This window comes from Mastacembelus armatus, chromosome 11, assembly GCF_900324485.2.
Source record: "Mastacembelus armatus chromosome 11, fMasArm1.2, whole genome shotgun sequence".
Classification (NCBI taxonomy): Eukaryota; Metazoa; Chordata; class Actinopteri; order Synbranchiformes; family Mastacembelidae; genus Mastacembelus; species Mastacembelus armatus.
The window spans coordinates 14,539,916-14,560,497 of record NC_046643.1 but is presented as its reverse complement, the minus strand read 5'-3'; the positions used below and the strand labels follow the sequence as shown (position 1 = coordinate 14,560,497).

General features: G+C 39.6%; 2 protein-coding genes across 3 annotated transcripts; both read left to right on the top strand.

Annotated features, from left to right (window-relative positions):
* The first annotated feature begins 8,303 nt into the window (after positions 1–8,303).
* On the top strand, positions 8,304–14,821 carry hcn3 (hyperpolarization activated cyclic nucleotide-gated potassium channel 3). The gene is made up of 7 exons (XM_026300252.1): positions 8,304–8,761; positions 11,859–12,288; positions 12,431–12,592; positions 12,685–12,903; positions 13,437–13,583; positions 14,133–14,373; positions 14,619–14,821. Exons 1-7 carry the CDS (start codon positions 8,304–8,306, stop codon positions 14,819–14,821), a joined length of 1,860 nt encoding a protein of 619 aa, XP_026156037.1.
* A 1,413-nt stretch (positions 14,822–16,234) lies between these two features.
* Positions 16,235–20,418, top strand: ndufv1 (NADH:ubiquinone oxidoreductase core subunit V1). 2 transcript variants are annotated; one of them, XM_026299608.1, is made up of 11 exons: positions 16,235–16,284; positions 17,293–17,402; positions 17,492–17,574; positions 17,732–17,902; positions 18,119–18,302; positions 18,412–18,601; positions 18,778–18,990; positions 19,310–19,476; positions 19,561–19,642; positions 19,756–19,901; positions 20,196–20,418. In XM_026299608.1, the coding sequence occupies exons 2-11, from the start codon at positions 17,298–17,300 to the stop codon at positions 20,265–20,267; spliced, it is 1,413 nt and encodes a 470-aa protein (XP_026155393.1). In that variant the 5' UTR covers positions 16,235–16,284; positions 17,293–17,297; the 3' UTR covers positions 20,268–20,418. The 2 variants fall into 2 exon arrangements, with proteins under 2 accessions (XP_026155393.1, XP_026155392.1); XM_026299607.1 differs by having other exon boundaries at positions 17,279–17,402; positions 20,196–20,336.
* The last annotated feature ends 164 nt before the right edge of the window (positions 20,419–20,582 follow it).

The following is a 20,582-nucleotide window of genomic DNA, read 5'->3' as shown; positions in this document are numbered from 1 at the left end:
CCCGGATGAACATCAAGGCCAATTCTCAAACTAGTCTGGTACATATTAGACTTATATCAGCAAATAGGGTTAACCTAACCAAAATGATCATCCCATTGGTTTGCATTTACAGAGTGACCTGGGATGGAGTCGAGCACCCGCCTGAAATATTGGTTTAATCCGTCCCTGAGCAAAATATCAATACTAGCAAATAACTCCACAATCATTGTTTTGACTTTACAATAATAATGATCATATGATTAAATAAAGATAATAATAATTTAGAATTGTATTCAAATCATATTTTTTCTTATTAACTTTTTATGTAATCTCTTTTCACTCATGCATTAATATGATACATTTCAACTCTTTTTCAGATAAATAGTTATTATTTTTAAAGAAATATTGCTAACTTACCACTCAGCAGAAGAGCTGAAAAGATTATAACAAACAACCCCATGTTTGTCAGTGGAGAGGAGCTACAAAAGGTAAGAGAGGTACAAAAAATATCATAAGACTTTTTCCAAATAAGCATGAACAGAAAATTAATGCTCTTTTAAACTTTGAGGTTAATATTTTTAAGCTTTTTATAATGCATCATAGACATATAGCGTGCATGAATACACATCTCAACATATGAATGCCACATTTTCTACCTTATTGTCCAGACAAACAAAATCAAAAAGAAATAATAATAATAAACTGCACAAAACATACTGTTTCCATTTTTAAAGTTTAGCAATATGTGAATCAGTTTGATTCTCAACATTATTAATGTATTTCAGGTAATGTTTCAGTGGTTCAACACAAAAAACTATGCTCTTTATTTTTAAAAAATGTAAATAAAATTAGGAAAATTACACATTCAGTACTTCAGATATCTAAATTGTTCTTACCTGAATGGTCAACAGACAGTTAGGGGTTCAGGTAGATGATGAATAAATACTTTGGGACCACCTCTAATGGACCAATCAGCTTTTAGCAAGCTTTTCATGGGTTGTTCCCAGAAGTTAGCAAATACATACACGTGACTCATTTTTGTATTGTACAGTCTTTGCTTATGTAACTGAAAAAGAGATGCTAATTGAATTAATTTTACTGGGTGCAGTATTTTTACCTGGTCATGTAAACTATATAACTGTAGGATGATAAAAAAGATAAATCTATAACAGGATGTAGCGCTTCTATAATAATGCAAATTCATTTGAAACCACATTTAGTCCCTGTATAACCTCTGTTATCTGCTTCTCTGGTTTTAAAACTTGTATGTCTACTGGCTTTGTGCCCATCAATTTAGCTTTACAGTAGTTTTGTGAAACATTTATCAAGTGTTGACCCTGTAGCCACCCAAAAGAATAATGGGTGGGTGTGAGGTGTTTAAATGCATATATTTTATACACTGCCTCAATGTAATCGCCATTATTTTCACAAGAATCAAGTGGAGCAGATATCTGCTGTCCTGTTCTGTGTAAGGTAAATACGTAAAGATTTTATCTTATCATTTTACTTAATCTACAAAGCAAAACTCAAACGTGACTTTATTTGCACATATATATCAGTAGGAATTGTTAGATGGTTTGCTTCACAGCCTACCTCATGCATTGCTGTCCTGTGAAAATCATGTATCTCAAAATGTTGATATTTACTGAGGTCAATAAAACGAACATGTTTTTACCTGCAGTGTATTTCTCAGGAAATCTAATGGCTTTTTGGAGACTTTGTTCTCAAATAACACAAGAAAAATTAATTGTTTAATATGAAAAATTGGAGACACCAAATGTCTCACATGAAGGTTAATATTTAAACTAACAGTTTTGTCAAAGGGCTCACACTCTGTGGCTTTTCACTCAAGCACTGTTGCCCTGCATGTTTTCACAATCCCACTGATGATAACAGTGATATCAGCACTCAGTATTTCCTAGTTTATCCTGGTATTTCCAAAGTTAAACTTAGATCTGGTTGAATTTGTACTCAAAATTTCATATGCCTTCATGTAAAAATATTCATTAATATTGAGGTCGAACAGGGCAACTGCTTTAAAGGCTCCAAGTAAAAGAGTGTTCTCCTGGAACGGAGAAGACCACACCTTTCCCATGATAAAGAACAAAGTGCTGATTAAACATACAATTGTTTCAAACATCATTCTGGGAAAGCACAGTCTCTTTCACACTTTACTTACATGCATTGAGGGCAAAGTGAATCTTTATATGTCATTACTTTAACGTTTATGAAACCAGTGCTTTACTGAATGTTAAAAGAGCCGTTTAACGTGTTTTTCTTGTGAAACTTGATCAGTCAACCACCCTGCTTAAAAGAGGGGGAGGAAGCAAATGTAAGGGAGTATGAATTGTCGTTGGTGGCAAATCTGGTCATCCTGCACATTCTGTTGTGGTGAAGGTTCATTATCTAGAGAGGCGACTAAAGTATCTATCAACAAAGTAGCCGAGAGAAGAAAGCAGGAATTAAATTGGTCTGTATAGAAGGTAGGAAGTTTAAAGTCCACTGACATTTGAGTTTGTTAATAACAGGAAACTATGCACTCTACATACAACCTGTCAAATTGTGTCTGCAAGTGCATATTTTCTTCCATTAATGTCATTGCTTTTATTTTCTTCTACAACACAGGAACCCAAGCAGCATCGATGCGAGTTCATTGGATTATATCCATTATGTCAACCTTCATGTCCATGGGAATGATGCTGATTATTATGGGCCAAAATCAAGCGTTGATCATGCTGAGCAGTGGGAGTGAAAAGCTGCAAAAGGAGCTGGAGAAACTTGATCATCAACTTACAAATGAAGAGGCCTTTAAAGTCAAAGTGGACAGTCTGCTGGCTAAAGGAAAACAAGTAGTGGTGGATCTGGAGGCTACAGTGGTAAAACTTGCTCACGAGACAGAAGAGAAAAAAACAGAAAATAAAGCCTGTCGTGAAGAAAAGGTAGTCCATTTCTTTTTTTCACTTTGTTTATATGGCTTTAATATCTGCCTTTCTACTTCTCCTCTAAAAACAATCACCTCATTTCTTCACTTGCTTTATGTAATTTTTGTTTCCAGTGTGCAAATAGTATAAATGCCATGACACAGGAAGTGCAGCACAGTCAGTATCATATAATGTTAGTGCATGAATGATTAATCCAACAGGGTGGAGATATGAGAACAAACACACAGTTTCCATGTTTTTCTGAGACAATACCTAGTAAAGCATCTGCTCTTTAGAAAACATACATGCACGTTAGACACAAAGCCTTGGGCGGTGATGGATAGTAAATTCATTTACTCACGCTATTTAGTAGAATTTTAAGCACAGGATGAGCTTAAAAAAATACAACAAAATACTAAATATTAACCAGGGCTTCCTGATCTGTCCAAATTACCCAAAAACAATGCAAGAAAAGTCCACAAATTTAAAAAAAGTTTGTAGAGCCGAACTTTATTTTTAGTTTATTCTTACCTCAAGTTTAACTTGTGGCTCACTGGAGGGAGCTTGACCTCCAGATTGGGAACTACTACACTAGAAAAAATGAAGTAGTTAAAACTAGCTCCACCTCACACAGCTTCAGCAGTGATTGCATTGATGCATGATCTACTAATATAATGTAGAAGAATGCATCTGTCACAGAAGGTGTTTTTCTGCAAAAGTCTTCTTTTCATTTTGGCTGCTTTTGTTTGGCCTTTGCCACCTCTACCCTCACTTTATGCCGCGTCTCCCTGTACTCCTGTCTGTTCTCTTCTGTCCTCTCTGTGTCCCACTTCTTCCTAGCTAACCTTGTCCTCTTAACACACTCCTGAACTTCCTCATTCCACCACCAGGACCAAGTCTTCTTATCTGCTTTCCTCTTCCCAGGTGACACACCAAGTACCCTCCTACCTGTCTCCCTGATCACTTTAGCTGTAGCTGTCCAGTCATCTGGAAGAACCTCCTGACCTCCCAGAGCCTGTTTCAGCTCCTCCCTGAAAGCCACACAACACTCTTCCTTTTTCAACTTCCATCACTTGGTCCTCTGCTCTGCCCTTTCCTCTTCATCTTCCTCACCACCAGAGTCATCCTACACACCACCATCCTATGCTGTCTGGCTACACTCTCCCCAGCCACTACTTTGCAGTCACTGATCTCTTTCAGGTTGAAACATCTGCCAAGATGTGATCAACTTGTGCGCTCCTGCCTCTTATATGTCGCCCTATGCTCCTCCCTTTTCTGGAAAAATGTGTTCACTACAGCCATTTCCATCCATTTTGAGAAGTCTACCACCATCTGTCCTTCTGCATTCCTGCCCTTCATACCAAACTTACCCATCACTTCTCGTCACCTCTGTTTCTGTTTCACCTCACCAACATGTCCGTTGAAGTCTGCCCCAATCACCACTCTCTCACCACAAGAGATGCCCTGAATCACCTCATCCATCTCCCTCCAGAATTTCTCCTTCTCTTCTAACTCACATCCTGTGGGGCATAACCACTGACAACAGCTTCAGACTCATCACCCTATCTGACACTCTCTCCACCTCTAGAACATTCCTAGCAAACTCCTCTTTCAGGATAACTCCAACTTCATTCCTCTTTCCATCCACACCATGATAAAACAGCTTGAACCCTGCTCCTAATCTATTAGCCTTGCTACCTTTCCACCTGGTCTCCTGAACACACAAGCTATCCACCTTTCTTCTCTCCATCATATCACCCAACTCTCTAGTTTTCCCTGACAAAGTCCCTACATCCAAAGTCCCTACTCTAAGTCCTACACTCCTGCCCTTCCTCTTTTCTCTTTGCCCACGAACACGCCTTCCTCCTCTCCTTCTTCGACCAACAGTAGTCCAATTTCCACTGGCACCCTGTAGGTCAACAGCATCAGTGGCGGTCGTTATTAACCCGAGCCGTGACCGATCTGGTATGGAAGTCATATTTGTGATTCGCATGTTTGATTTGGCTGATTTGTGCCCTTCCTGACACAACCCTCTGCATTTACCCAGACTTGGGACCGGCACATGAATACACTGGATTGTGCCCCCCTGTGGTTGCATTTGTTTTTCTGCAAAAGTACTTCTTATAATGTCAGTATATTTTGCTGCTAATAATTAAGTATGACTTTTGATTTCAGGATTTTACTTTCTTCTTGTCTATTACTTAAGTAAAAGATTTGAGTAATTCCTCATCCCACTCTCTTGAGTGGTATTGTCCTCTACAGCTGTCCCACTAGTCTTATGGGTCTGCACTGATTGTGCTGGCTTAAGGCTGACAGATAAATATTCAGTGTTTATTTTGACAGACATTTTCTATTTACTATTGTAGGAAACAAAAGACCATGAGCTGACTGGTACAGAGAAGGAGCACTCAAAAACTGAAGGTATAATGCACAACTACTCAACATATAAGTTATGCTTGGCTGCTGGTACCATCGTGTGGTGAAATGCAGGAACTGATAAGGTCTGAACCATTGTTTTCCTTTCTCTGTCATTAAGGTTCCCTAAAAGCAGAGGCTGACACCTGGAAGCAAGAGATTAATATTCTGAAAGCACAACTGATGGGGTACTCACCAGTGTGTGATTATGTGAAGAAAAGATTAGTTGTGTAAGCCACTAAAAATAATTTCTTATCCCAATAAATCAAATATTTGCAAATATGGTGCATATATAATGCTATATAACTAAATACTTATCTTCTTTTGTATTTTAGGAAATTATGTGCCAATGCCAAGAACAATAATCACCTCTGGTGAGAACAGGAAAGGATAATCTCAGTGAGCACATGACTCTACAGCTCCACAGTGCCAGTACCTAACATGTTCATGCTGTTCTAAGCATCTGGTTTTGATGATATCCTTCTTGTTGGTTTTGTTACTGATGTTACCACCTGGTTTCCTGCTCTCCAACATGCAAATGTCTCACATAACCGTGTTTGTCACTGGATTGTTATTTGTAATATTTAGAACATAGACTACAGCGTGGTACAATTTATCACATAGAATACAAAGAAATGTTTTATCTAATAAGTATATATGTTATTAATGTATTTACAACTTTTTATAAGCTAAGAAAAACAGGAAAAACTGCCTCTTTTGGAGCTTTATGGCATTCAAGAAAAATGTCTTCATGTTGCACCAGTTTACTGCATTTCAATGTGCTTTACATGTAATTCACAAGTGAATAACACGACAGGACAAATACAAACAATAAAAAAATACATATATATATTTCACATGAACAACAGTAATAACACACATCACCAGAACTGACAGATTTTTAAAAAAATAATTCGCTTTCTCTCAAATTATTTTAGAACCCTTAATGTACTGAACACATGCACCTACTTCACACAGCGATCTAAGCAGTGCACAATCATGGACTGAGAAACTTTGAGGGTCATTAAATGAAAAAGTCAAGACAGCACAGCCAGTTCCAAACATCCTTTGGAAAAATGAACTGAACTCAGTGACATGGTTTGAGCAGCCATAACGTGTTGTTCTGTCGCATAACTCAGTCTCTCACTGACTGAGGGCTGACTCACCAGATATTAAACGTTGCAGAACAACTCCTCTGTCTTTTTGTTTTGCTCTTTTTTTGTCCCTTTTCATCTGATGTCATTATAACATATCAACATGTGTGTAAACTGTAAAATTCCTTTATGTGGTACCAGGAAAGAGTGAGGATTTAAAAAAAAAAATTGTAGATATTTTAGAAACAATGGGTGTGGGATATCGAAAATACATAAACGGAAGAAGACTTCATGTTTCCCATGTGGGCGCTCATGCATACAGTAAAGAGGAAGTGAAGTAAAGTGCAGATGAAAAGTTTAAAGTTTTCAGGTTGGTTGACAACTATGTAATCATTATTGGAAAGCAGCTGGTGTATTTTACATAAGTATAGTTTTCATACTGAATGTTAATTCATTTTATACGATTTAATACTCTACATTTCAGAGACATTTTGCACTTTGCAGTGCAGTATATAAAGTGGTGTAACCTGACAACTTCTATGGCACTGATGAATCAACAATTGAAATGAAAGAAAACACATTATTATAGTAAAATTTGAAAGCACACCTGCTGCTTCTAAACAGAAATTACGTTTGTTCAAACTTGATGTTTTTGAAACAGCTTATGAAAAAAAAGTAGCCTAATGCAACTTTACCACTATAGGTACTGGCTGAAATATGGTAGTGGATAGTGGACCTAAGTACCTAGAGCCCCAGAATCTGGACCTTCTAATATATCTGGAAATAAAAGTTTTTGTTTGTTTGCAATCAAGTTTGACTGTGTTTGTTAGTGCAAATTGAATTTGACACCTGCCAATTCTGAGTGTGTGTCAGACGATAGTGAAATTGGATCTAAAACAGGAAAAGTCTGTGTAATGATTTGGAGACTTGACATCATACTGAGATATGGAGACCCAGAGTTCTCCCCAGAGGAAAATACCAGAGAACTGCATGTGTCGTTGGCAGCACTGAGCAAGTTTCCAAGCTTGAGCGAACATTCATAACGCACAATTAATCGATCAAGCAATTACAGGAAAAAAAACAGTCAGATATTTTCTACTTCTACTATATTTTTTGATCGTTGGTTTGGTTTACAGAATGAATATCGCGTCTGATCACTAACTTGTCGCAGCTTTCAGAGGCGGAGATCAGCATTGATCATTACATGTTGTGCGTTTCTGACTTGGATTCTCCGCGTCCGGATCGTGCAACTTGACCTGAGTCCACCGCTGCGTCTCAGTTCAAAGAGGGGGGAGGGCGCTCGCACCGCTGGGGGGTGGGTGGGGGGGGAGAGGAGGAGGAGAGAGGTGAGTGGACGCAGTTATGCCAACAAGCCGATTATGGAAGGCTACTGAGCCCTCTGTCAATTTGCGTCCGTCCTGCCGCGGTCGGACACGGGACGGGTGAGGCTGAAGTTTTTCTTTTTGAAGGGAGGTGACTGCAATCATCTCAGGAAAAGTGTTTTTGTGATGGACAAATAATTTTACAGTGTGAGAACTCGTGTGGAGAAAGACGCTGTTTCTATTATGTAATACTTTGGTACTCTGTGGTACTTTTTACAGAGCTCAGATTGACCTGCTGCTACTTGATGGTACTTTTAGCTGCTGTGTTGTCATCTGAAGATAGTTATTCTAAACTGTGGTAACTCTGCTCTTTTCTAAAGTTTGACTTCTCTGTTGTAAAGTTGACCATCTTGTCTTTAGGATATTTCACGTTCACAAAAGAGCTTAAGATCAGAAGTAGACGTCAAAAGAGAAATGGCATCTGCAGTAAATTGTATTAGTAAGTGAACTGTCCAGTCGGTCCACAACAGAGCCTTCTTTGCTTTCCTCAATTTGAAGTGTAAAGTGTGAAAATGACCAGCCTGTCCATGAGCACAGAGGACCAGAGAGGCATCAGCGAGAGCCCAGCTCCCAAACCAGAGATACCCAGATACCGCAGCTGGAACAGCCTCCGTTTCTCAAGATGGAGAAGTGGCTCCCAGAGGACAAGCCCTCCTGGTACCCCCTCCCCAAAGACAGACAAGAAGAGTGATGTGACCAAGACGCTCTTCTCCCTGGTCAAGACTCACAACGATGATTACACAGCCGACCCCGATGGCCTGCTGGACACCACCAGGGAGAGTGCAGAATGCTGGGATGAGTCCTCTCAGGAACAGTCCACGTATTTCCAGAAGCAGTTTGGCTCCATGCTGCAGCCTGGGGTCAACAAGTTCTCCCTGCGCATGTTTGGCAGTCATAAAGGTGTTGCTGCTGAACAGGCCAGGGTCAAGAGCTTTGGAGTGTGGATCATCCATCCCTACAGTGACTTCAGGTAATTATGAGGTTGGGTTTCAGAAATCCCTCTTATTTTTAGGGATGTTTGTGGGAAAAGTTTTGGCAGCATCATAATTATTATTATTATGTGCAACGAAACGATAAACATGCAGATTGGTTCATTTTATTTTTCCCAATACAACATTACCCACTTTGTAATTGATCCTTAATAAATTATCCTTTAAAACGTCCAGTTTTCAACCAACCAAACAGATTGTGTTAGAGTGCTCAGATCCGATTTTTCCAAGGACAGCCTGCAGTACAACAGCTGATGTCATGGTCTGTAGCACATGATAAGGCGATGAGGGGATGTGATTAGTGATACAGTATATAGGACAAGATCATCTGGATTAATGATACTACTCCCTTGTGAATCCCTTTCTCCCTTTTTATTAGGAGAAAAAACTGTGCTCATTGATTTCATTTAACAATTGGAGCTTTTCCTTTTAAAGACATCCACTAATTTCCAGCTTTAGACAGTTTTGTCTCACTTTTGGAGGATTTGTTGGATCATTCAGACTTTAGCTCAGAGCAACATCTTAGCAGCGATACCCAGGCCGTCTGTCTGTGTGGCCCACTAATAATAGCCACCATCAAATTTAAACATTTTTCAGACATCAGGGCTATGCCAGACAGAGAGGATAAACCTGTGTAGAGGGATTATTGCCCATAAGAATCCCTATAATTCCAATCTTGCTCTATTATGCAATGATACACAGACAGCTGAGGGGGGGATTACTGCTATCCTTAAACCTTATGGTTCAACTTCCCATTTAATATGAATGAGTTTGAACAGCACGTTTTTGGTGCTCAGCAATGTCTAGGGGCTAAGGTCAGGCCGCTAGTTCCCTTTTGCATTTTGAATCCAATTTAAACTTTAGTAAAATCACCATAAGTGTTAACCCTGGCATCTGATGTCTTATCAAACTACATAAATACTATAGCTGCCACTGCTGATCACTGTGTCACATGGTTTTCATTAGCAGTTGGAGTTTAGTGTAGTTGTGTCTCCATATAAATGCAACCATCAACATGCTCGACCCAAATTATCATCATCTTGTGGAACTTTAATGGCGTTTCACTCAAAACAATAAATGTCATGGGTGTGCTTGAGGAAAAGACAAGGGATCACTACATTCATCCTGTGAGGGTCATTAATCTGAAGGTCATTCAATAGCAGTGACATATTTAAGTCAGGACCGACAGATCACTAGTACGGTTAAAAAGGTAAACAACAGGAAAATAGCTGGTATTCATTCGTTTTACCAGCAAATATATATCCCATATATATTCAATATTGGAATTTGCTAGTTCTTAATTATAACCTTTTGCTATATATAAAAAAGTATAAGCCAAATGCAAGCAAATATATATTATCAGATTAAACATAAAATATCAAACCACAATCCTACCCTGTTCCACTCCGACTGTTATTTATAGCTTGTCTAAAAGGTTTCTGCTGATAATTCTGCTGCTCTCTCACACAGCACACATATATATGCACTCACTTCATATCAACAGCTATAATGCCATCCAGGGTCTTTGGTAGAGTTACTAGCAGCAAGCAAATGCTAATCTGTCGCAACATGAGAGGATATAATAAGTAGTCATGTAAACTAGTGTGCAGACAAAGAGGACATGGACATGACAGCTTGATGCAGGGATAAATGTGGATGGGACTGAGGAACTAATCAAATGGTTCTTGTTCTGCCAGTCTGACTGGCTAAAGAAGAGGGTTGTTTTCTCAGAGGGCCATATTGCGATCACTGAACTGTGACAGTAATCAAAAATAATCTGGTTCATATTCAATTACTTTGCCTCTCTAATGAAAGAGAGACTGAGAGCAAGCGAGACACACAAAGGGCTTGACCCTTGATGGAAACAATCTGTAAGGAAACCCAAACCGTATGTATACTCATGGCGTATAATGAGACACTGGAGACCTGCAGCTTCAACACTCTGGTATCGGCAGCATCCATCCAGGCATCACGATACAGACATCTCCAGTGGTAGCCACGTTTCCTTTTCTTTACTGTCTTCCTGATGATATATTGAGTCTAATGAGGCCATACATTTTTAATGAGAGGGATTGTTTTTGGGACAGGAGCAGTTATGAGAGTTAAGAGTAATTTTCTCCACGTCATAAACTCCTGCTGATTGGATGATGCTATTTGTAGTAAAAAAAGTTTCAGTAAAATTTTTTCCTACTGTTTAGTCTTATATTTTAGATTGATAATGCATGTCTGCTGTGGCTCTTTCTGTAATGGTCTTGTCATTCTACTGTGACACCATCATTAAGAAAAAAGTCACCTAGCTCTCCTTTCTCCTGGTAGCTTAAGATGCCTGAAGCTAGAAGTAATAGCAGATGCCAGAAAGTCTTCCCTTGGAAGAAATGACTTAAAAAATGCATGGCGCCCTTACATAACATTGCTTCTCTTTGCTGGGGAAGATCCATGTTTGTTGACGAGTCCATCAGGTCTGTCTCATTAATTTGCGTATTGAGATACTGAATTAAAAATGCAGGCAGAATCAGAATAATGAACAATGTTTATTAATTACATATATAAATGCAAAGGCATGATCATCTATCAACATACAGATCACTGTGTCAGGTGCAAATGGGATCCTTGGTAAAAAATATATTGTAAATGTCACAGTGATGAACATTATTGCAGAAAAACATATGCTCCTACACCTAAAATATAATTTGTTTAATGAACAAATATTGATTATGAGCCTCCTGTTAGTTTTAAACCCAGCCAACCTGATGTTATATCAGCAGGTAACCATTCATTTATTGCAATCCATTTCTGAAGCCTTTAGAGTTGTTACTGCAGGATGATTCTAGTTTTGTTTATATCACTTTCAGGACTTTTTTGAACAGGACCCTGATTATTGTATTTATAAGTCAGAAAAGGTTGCATTTCATGGGACTTCATCCTAAACAAGATTGTGGACACTGTATGTACAAAGGTGTCCCTGTATCAAGAGTGAAAAAAGGTTTTGGGCTTAGCTATAAGTAAGTAAATGAAATTAAAATGCTCATACTTTTATATTTGTGTGATCTGAACCTTCCACAATTCTGTTCTGTCAAGGTTTTACTGGGACATCGTGATGCTTCTGTTGATGATGAGTAATCTGGTCATTTTACCCTGGGGAATCACCTTCTTTGAGGACCAGAACACCATGCCCTGGATCACCTTTAACGTCCTGTCGGACACTCTCTTTCTTATGGACCTGGTTTTAAACTTTCGTACAGGCATCCTGGGAGAGGACAGCCACATCATCCTGGACCCCAAAGAGATCCGTGTGTATTACCTCCGCACCTGGTTCCTGGTGGACTTTATCTCCTCCATCCCTGTTGACTACATCTTTCTCATCGTTGACTTGGAGTCGCGGCACGAGTCATCTGATGTGTACCGTACTGCTCGTGCCCTCCGCATTGTGCGCTTCACTAAGATCCTCAGTCTGCTGCGACTTCTCCGACTGTCTCGCCTCATCCGCTACATTCACCAGTGGGAAGAGGTAATGGAAAGGGAGGAACACTAGGATGCTACACAAGTAGAAATAACACTCATATGTAACCTACAGACCAGTACAAATCAGAAATTCAACATTTTCCTTTTTAATGTTGCTTTTTTCCTCCATTTAACTTTCTCTGTGTCAGATTTTTCATATGACTTATGACTTGGCCAGTGCTGTGGTACGTATAGTCAACTTGATAGGCATGATGCTGCTGTTGTGTCACTGGGACGGCTGCCTGACCTTTATGGTGCCTATGCTGCAGGACTTTCCTCCAGACTGCTGGGTATCCAAAAATAATATGGTGGTGAGTATAGATCATCAAAATATAGCACTTTTTCTATGGCACATTTGCTGCAGCCTTGTCATCACTTCTCTCTTTCGCTCTGTCTTTCTCAGAACGCTACATGGCACATACAATACTCATACGCCCTGTTTATGGCCATGAGTCACATGTTGTGTATAGGATACGGTGCCCACCCTCCAGAGGGAATGAGTGACGTTTGGCTCACCATGGTCAGCATGGTCGTGGGGGCAACCTGCTACGCTATGTTTCTTGGTCATGCAACTAACCTGGTCCATTCTTTGGACGCATCACATCGGCAGTATCAAGAAAAGGTAACCATCCTTGCTGTGACTTGAAAGGTTTAACAAAATGAAACACTTTGCCCTACAGCTGCATTTGTTAGGTAAACAATATGACCCAGGAGTCTCACGTGGATGCTTACGTGATTCTGGCTTTGAGGTTTAATATCACAATCATGTTTTATACCATAAGCTTGCTTACTTGTGTGTCTTTATTCATGGAAAATGTGCCAAATGCCTAGAGAATATGTGTATTATCTAATGGATTTTGTGGCCTTACTGTGACCCTTTCCAGGGGATTTTCACAAGATAAAGCAGAGCAGATGATAGACAAATGGCGGCACCTTTGTTTCGGATCACTGTTTGCTAATGGACATTACAAATGAGTTTGTAATCCACTTAAAACTGATGAAAGCCTGAAAAACAAAACAGAATAAATGCTTAATTATTGTACTTAGGAATAATTCACCAAACACATGGCAAAAAATGTGACATCAGTCCTGCAGAATTTCAGTTGTCTCCTCATGAAGGTCAAATCACTGTGTGTTTTGTACCAATGTTTTCAGTATAAGCAAGTGGAGCAGTACATGTCGTTCCATAAACTGCCAGCAGACCTAAGACAGAGGATCCATGATTATTATGAGCAGCGATTCCAAGGCAAGATGTTCGATGAGGACAGCATCCTTGGAGAGCTCAGTGATCCGCTCAAGGAGGTTTGTAATTCATTGTAAATGTGTTTGGAATAGTTTCTTTTCTCTCTCTCACAGACGCATATTCAGACCTGGCTGATTAGTAAGGAAATTAATATGGACTTCCAACTTACAGTTATTTTCATTACCACTTAATCTGCTGGTCATTCTTTTAATTAATCTTTTCAGTTATTTGTTGAGCAGTAGTAGTCTATTGAGCAGCACAGTGGGTCGGTGGTTAGCACTGTTGCCTCACAGGAAGAAGGTTCCTGGTTCAAAACCCAGCAGAGGCCTTTCTGTGTGGAGTTTGCATGTTCTCCCTGTGCTTGCTTGGGTGTACTCCAGTTTCCTCCCACAGTCCAAAGACATGAATGTCAGGTTGATTGTTGACTCTAAATTGCCCATAGGAGTGTAAGTAAGAATTGGTGCTAAGAATTGTCTAAACTCAAAGATGTTAACTCAATGATAAATACAAATACATATTCACATCCAGAGTTAAGATAACAACAGAGCTCAGTGTCACTGTGACCCTTTCTGGATATGTTCTGTCTTTTCTTTCTCCGTGCCACACAGGAGATTGTCAGCTACAACTGTCGTGGGCTAGTGGCCAACATGCCTCTGTTTGCCAACACTGACCCTCATTTTGTGACAGTGATTCTCACCAAGCTGCGTTTTGAAGTCTTCCAACCTGGAGACTTGATTATACGAGAAGGGACCCTGGGTCGAAAAATGTACTTCATCCAGCACGGCACCATCACTGTCATCCCACGTGGCAGTAAAGAGATTAAGCTCAGCGATGGAGCATATTTTGGAGGTAAATAGTTTGCCACTGGGTTCAACCTTTCACACGGCTCCTCATCAAATCTGCAACAACCTGTTACTGTTTTTCATGCCATTGCATTTAATTATGTTGCTGGCATTCATTTTATATTTATGCACAGATGGAAGAGTGGTATCAGTCCTCTCATCTAACTCTAGGCAGAGGGAATATATCTGTTTTTATATCAAACTATTGCAGTATTTTAATGGTTACAATGACTGTCTCCATCCTTGGTGCAGAGATCTGCCTGCTAACGCAGGGACGGCGCACAGCTACTGTGAGAGCAGACACCTACTGTCGTCTTTACTCCCTGAGTGTGGACAGTTTCAACGAGGTCCTGGAGGAGCATCCTCTGATGAGAAGGGCGTTTGAGTCTGTGGCTGTGGACCGACTGGGCCGGGTTGCTCGCAGACCGAGCTATCAGCCTCCACCAGTAGAGTGACTTTCTAAGTACCAACAGATAGACACTCCTGTCAGGAATGTGTAGGTTGTTTGTGATTCTTCGACTGAACTTCACCACACAGCGACAATATCTTCTTTGTAAATTTTCCTGATGCTTTTGCCATTAGTTCTCAGTGTTGGACATCCTGATGGAGACCTTTAGTTTTAATTAATAACACATATCATTGCTCCATTTGGTTAAAATGTTGTACCTTCAGTTAATTTCTTTTTTTACTTGAACCTTAACAAGCTTTATGGTCATTTTGTGTAAGATATTCATGTTAGATCCACTTTATAAATTACAAACTTATATTTCTTAAAACGCATCCATGCTTTCTAAGGCTGATTCGTTATTCATCATGTCGGTAATACAGTGGAGCACCAGCTGGGCAACATGTCATCCAGGTTTATGTAGCTGTGATTCAAGTGGTTCCTCAGGTCTGTAGGTTGCATCGAATGAGGGTTTAATACCAGTGTTCAATGAGGATAAGCTGCTGTGATGTAATAACCCCAATTGTACAGAGACAGCTTGTGCTGTGTTATATATATCACTCTTTAAATTGCCACATTTCATGGTACTCACATCTAGAGTTGTTTATTTAATCATTATGATGGGATAAGCTGAATCAACCTTGGCATCTCTACAGTCTGGTAACCAGTATTATTAGTTGTGATTTTTTCCACTTGGGACTTAAGTTAATCCATTTCCTTTTAAAATGCACCTTAATCTGTTTTAGTTTCACTAACTAACTTTGTAAATATACATTACTTTTGTCTTTTTAAAAATGTATTTTTGAAAATGTACCTTAACTGTATTAAGTTTAGCATGAAAAAGAGTTGCTGATTTACAATGTACAATTTAAATATCTATTAGTCACTTTTTATTATTTTTACAAGAGGCAGAGAAAGGGTCTTTTGGTTATGAAATATAATCAATTTTTCTATTAATGTAAAGTGAGAACGGTATAATCCCATGAATCTGCTTAATTTTAACACAAATGCTGATATCCATTTTCATTATTAAACTTTTCTGATAAACCAACCTCAGTATTAATGTCATGTAAATTTAAATAGGTCTACATAACATAAAGTACAAAAGTACTGGAAGTTAAGGTTTCAAAGGAGTTATTCTGCAATAAATGTGAGTGATATAAATAATATTTTCACTGCTGCCATAATGTGTATAATCCTTAAATTTACCTTATAATTGTAGTTTTGCTGTTAGACTTGGTTGAGGTAGATCATAACTTACAAACACACAGACTGACTGACCTTCAGTAAAGACAGTCTGTTGTTATGAAATCTTTTTTTATTAAAAATGCAGTGCGACCGGCTTAAAATCATGTTGTGCAACCAAACCGTACTGATCCTCCTCAACGCTGCGGCGGTGTTGTCTCTGACTGTATCCGGCTGTGAGCTCGACCACTTCCGGTTTGTGTTTCATAAACTCGGGACGAAGACAAGGTAACTGCCAACTTGCATTAAATCATTCATCGTTTGAGTGTTTTTAGTGCAACGGGATATATTAAAGTAGTAATTTATACATCGGCGATGTGAGTTCTGCAGGCTGAGTCGTGAATCGGCTGCTTTTATTTTGACATTAGCTACAAGGTTAACCGCTTGCTAGCTGAGCTAAGCTAAGCTAGCAGCAGCTATGGGAGCATGGGGGTCAGTGTGTTCTCTTGTTATCACACATTAGTCGGGAATTATCTATAACTGATCGATTCCTTTACAAGTGTGCTGACTTTAGATATTACAGATGGACCTGACTGATCGTCACCAGACAAAACCCTCGCCAAGTTAGCCAGTTAGCTCTGACACAACAACACAGAAGTTAGACAAGACCTCTGTTATTGTGCTGTTAGTTACCTATTTGATGATGAAGATAAACGGGATTGCTGCTGAAACAACCAATCATCCCATTGCTTTTGATTTGATGCTCTTTTATGGGATCAAAATCTCATTCCAGCAGGATTCCTGTGTTGTTGTCAGTTTATATGATTCTTTAAATACATGTAATAATAAAGCAGCTGTCTAGTTGTGGTTGGTAGTAAGAAGGTACTGAGGTTCAATACTCGGTAGTGATCTGAGAAATATCTGTACAAATAATCCACACCTTGAAAACAACAAAGACATTTTTTCTCTGTAAACTTTAAAGAATAAAATAGATTTACGTATTATGTTTCTAAATTTCCCATAGAGTGAGTGTGAGTGTGTGCGGTTGTTTTTTTATGTGGACCTGTGATGGACTGGTCACCTGTCCAGGGTGTAGCCCTGCCTTTCACCCAAAGAGAGCTGGGATAGGCTCCAGCAGATCCTAATTATGAATAAGCGGGTATAGATGATGGATGGATGAATGGATACTTGTTATGTAAAACAAAACTCTGATTTCCTAACAGTGTTTGTTAAACTAAAGTAACCTAAGCAAACTTCATACCAGCATTTGACCATACGTTAGTGTCTCTCCTGCAGGAAGGATGCTGTCCCTGTCTCGAGCAGTAGTGAGCAGTGTGGCACGTGCTCCAGCTGCTGTCAGTCAAGGCGGTGTGACTGCTATCACCCGATTCAACAGCACAGCACAAGTACGTGGACCATGTTTTGTTAAAACTAGCATTGAACTAAAATTTAAGAGGTAACAATAGCATTAAGATTTTATGTGTTATTTTTCCAGAGTCCTCCTAAGAAAACAACATATGGGCCGCTGTCAGATGAGGACAGAATTTTCACAAACCTTTATGGCCGCCATGACTGGAGGTATCACCATTAGACTGATTTGACTTACAGAAAATAAAACAATGTACTGAGCTGTAGAAGTTAGAAAAACCCCAGTTATTCATGATTTTTAGCTGACAACAGTCAGTCCTTTCTAAAACAACAGAACACAGTCCTCACCAGGTCATTTGTGCTTCAGGCTAAACGGTGCATTGAAGCGTGGAGACTGGTACAAAACTAAGGAGATCCTATTGAAAGGAGTCGACTGGATTCTCAATGAGATCAAGATTTCTGGCCTACGTGGGAGAGGTGGAGCTGGTTTCCCTACTGGTATGAAATGGAGCTTCATGAACAAACCCAGCGATGGCAGGTCAGTGTGGAGTGTGTAGATGTGCCTGCACGTGCCCCTTTTTCTTTTCTTTTTTTTTTTTTTTGCATGATTGCCATGACATCATTTAGTTTACCTCAAAGTAGTTGCACTGTTTTCCCAAAATAGTTTAAAGTACTTTGAATGGTTGTTTTTAAAAAAGAAAAAAACAAAAATTTAATCTACCCTATTTAACCCAGGTCTAATTTCTTAATTTAGACCAAAGTATCTAGTGGTGAATGCAGATGAGGGAGAGCCAGGCACCTGTAAGGACAGAGAGATCATGAGGCATGACCCACACAAGCTGGTGGAGGGCTGCCTGGTTGCTGGGAGGGCCATGGGGGCGTGTGCTGCTTATATCTATATCAGAGGAGAGTTCTACAACGAGTCATCCAACCTGCAGGTGAACAGCCCAGAGCCTATGATAGTACATTTTTATGTACAACGCAATGTATGATTGTCCAAGACTGGAATTCATACTGTTAAATCATAGTTTTAATATCTTTTCCTAGGTGGCTATCAATGAGGCCTATGCTGCTGGACTGATTGGAAGGAATGCCTGTGGCTCTGGTTATGACTTTGATGTGTTTGTGATGCGTGGTGCTGGAGCGTACATCTGTGGAGAGGAGACAGCTCTTATTGAGTCTCTGGAGGGAAAGCAGGGGAAGCCCCGTCTGAAGCCCCCATTTCCTGCTGATGTGGGTTAGTACCAGTGCACAGAGGGGGTTGGAGAAATATTGAGCTTATTGGTGCATAGTTTTTTTTATCTGACAGAAATCATGATCTGACCCACAGTGGTCTAATGCTGGACATGTGTTACTCTTTCGAAATAAAAGCAGTTCTCAAATGTTTGCATCCTTTCTGCTGCTGTCTTTAAGGTGTGTTCGGTTGCCCGACAACTGTTGCCAATGTGGAGACAGTATCCGTAGCGCCCACCATCTGCCGCAGGGGAGGATCCTGGTTTCTGAGCTTTGGCAGAGAGAGAAACTCTGGCACAAAGCTCTTCAACATCTCTGGCCATGTTAACCACCCCTGTACTGTAGAGGAAGAAATGTCTGTCCCTTTGAAAGACCTTATTGAAAGGCACGCAGGTACATATGGCTACAGTGTTGCACTGACTGTACTTGACTCATTATTTGAGTCAACTGAGAGCTGTAGTGAGATGTTTGTGATGTTTTTAGAGGTTTGGGATTTTTTTTTAAAAATAATTTTTCTATTGAAGTTTTTTTTTTCTTTGGGAATTAGTAAAACCCACTCCTGTAACTGGTGAAAAGAGACAACCTACATCCATCATTTGCTTATCTGCATCTTTTCTCTGCACCAAGAAGGTCATGGACTGAAAAGATTAAGATAGCTTAACCTAAGCTTTTTCTTTTTTTTACTTAATTGAATCGAACATCTGTCTTGTAGGTGGAGTTCGTGGTGGGTGGGATAACCTGCTGGCTGTAATCCCCGGTGGCTCCTCAACACCACTCATTCCCAAGAAAGTATGCGAAGAGGTGCTGATGGACTTTGACGCCCTCATCCAGGCTCAGAGTGGCCTGGGCACTGCTGCTCTTATTGTTATGGACAAATCTGTGAGTTGGCTATGTCTGCAACATAGTTCACTGTGCATAAAGAATGCAGCTCTTACAATAGTGGATGCATTGTTGTTGTTGTAGACTGACGTTATCAAAGCCATTGCCCGCCTGATGGAGTTCTACAAACATGAGAGCTGTGGGCAGTGCACACCCTGCAGAGAAGGTAAATACAAACTGTACACACTGGGTCACAGTCAGGATTTTTCTGTCCCTGGTTATACCTTCAACAAGCTTCTTTTAGATGAGGACTTTTTCCCTTTTGTTTGTTTTCTTTAGGAGTGGACTGGATGAACAAGATGATGTGGCGTTTTGTACGTGGTGATGCACGGTCAGCGGAGATCGACATGATTTGGGAGCTTAGCAAGCAAATTGAGGGGCACACTATCTGTGCCCTGGGTGACGGTGCGGCATGGCCTGTGCAGGTAAACATATTTATTGTTATAATGCATTTGCATACTACCTGGGCTATTGAAAGTATTATTGGGAAACTCTGAAACAATTGTCTGAGATACACCTTGTTTATGATTCCCATCTTGATATAAAGACCAAGATCCAAAATATGAATAAACACCTGAAAAAGAAAAGAAGACGGTTGTCAGTTTTTAATCTTTATGTGTACCAGTTTTTCTACAGTAATTGTTTTTACTACAAACTCTGCTGTTTTTTCTGGCTTTGATCCAGATAAGATAACTCACTTCTTTCCTCTGTGTTCTCAGGGATTGATCAGGCACTTCAGACCTGTAATGGAAAGCCGAATTGCTGAATACCAGCAGCAGGCCATGGCATAAATGGCTCCTTGAACTTGTCCTTCTTCCTCATACACGCTTAACCCTGTGCTTGTCATTCACAAATTATTTAAAGAAAAAAATGTACCGTCTTATTCACCATTTGTTTAATGAAACTGAACCTACCATTAAAGTTCTATGAATCTTAAATTAGCATCAGTCTTTTGATATCACTTTTTAAGACTTTTTTTGTTGTCATTTGTTTTATATGTAGAAAGGAAGACATCTGTCATACTCTTATTTGCAAAATATGGTGTTTTTACTGACGCAGTTCATATTTTTATTTTGTGAGTCCATATAGTTACAAAATCCTATAAA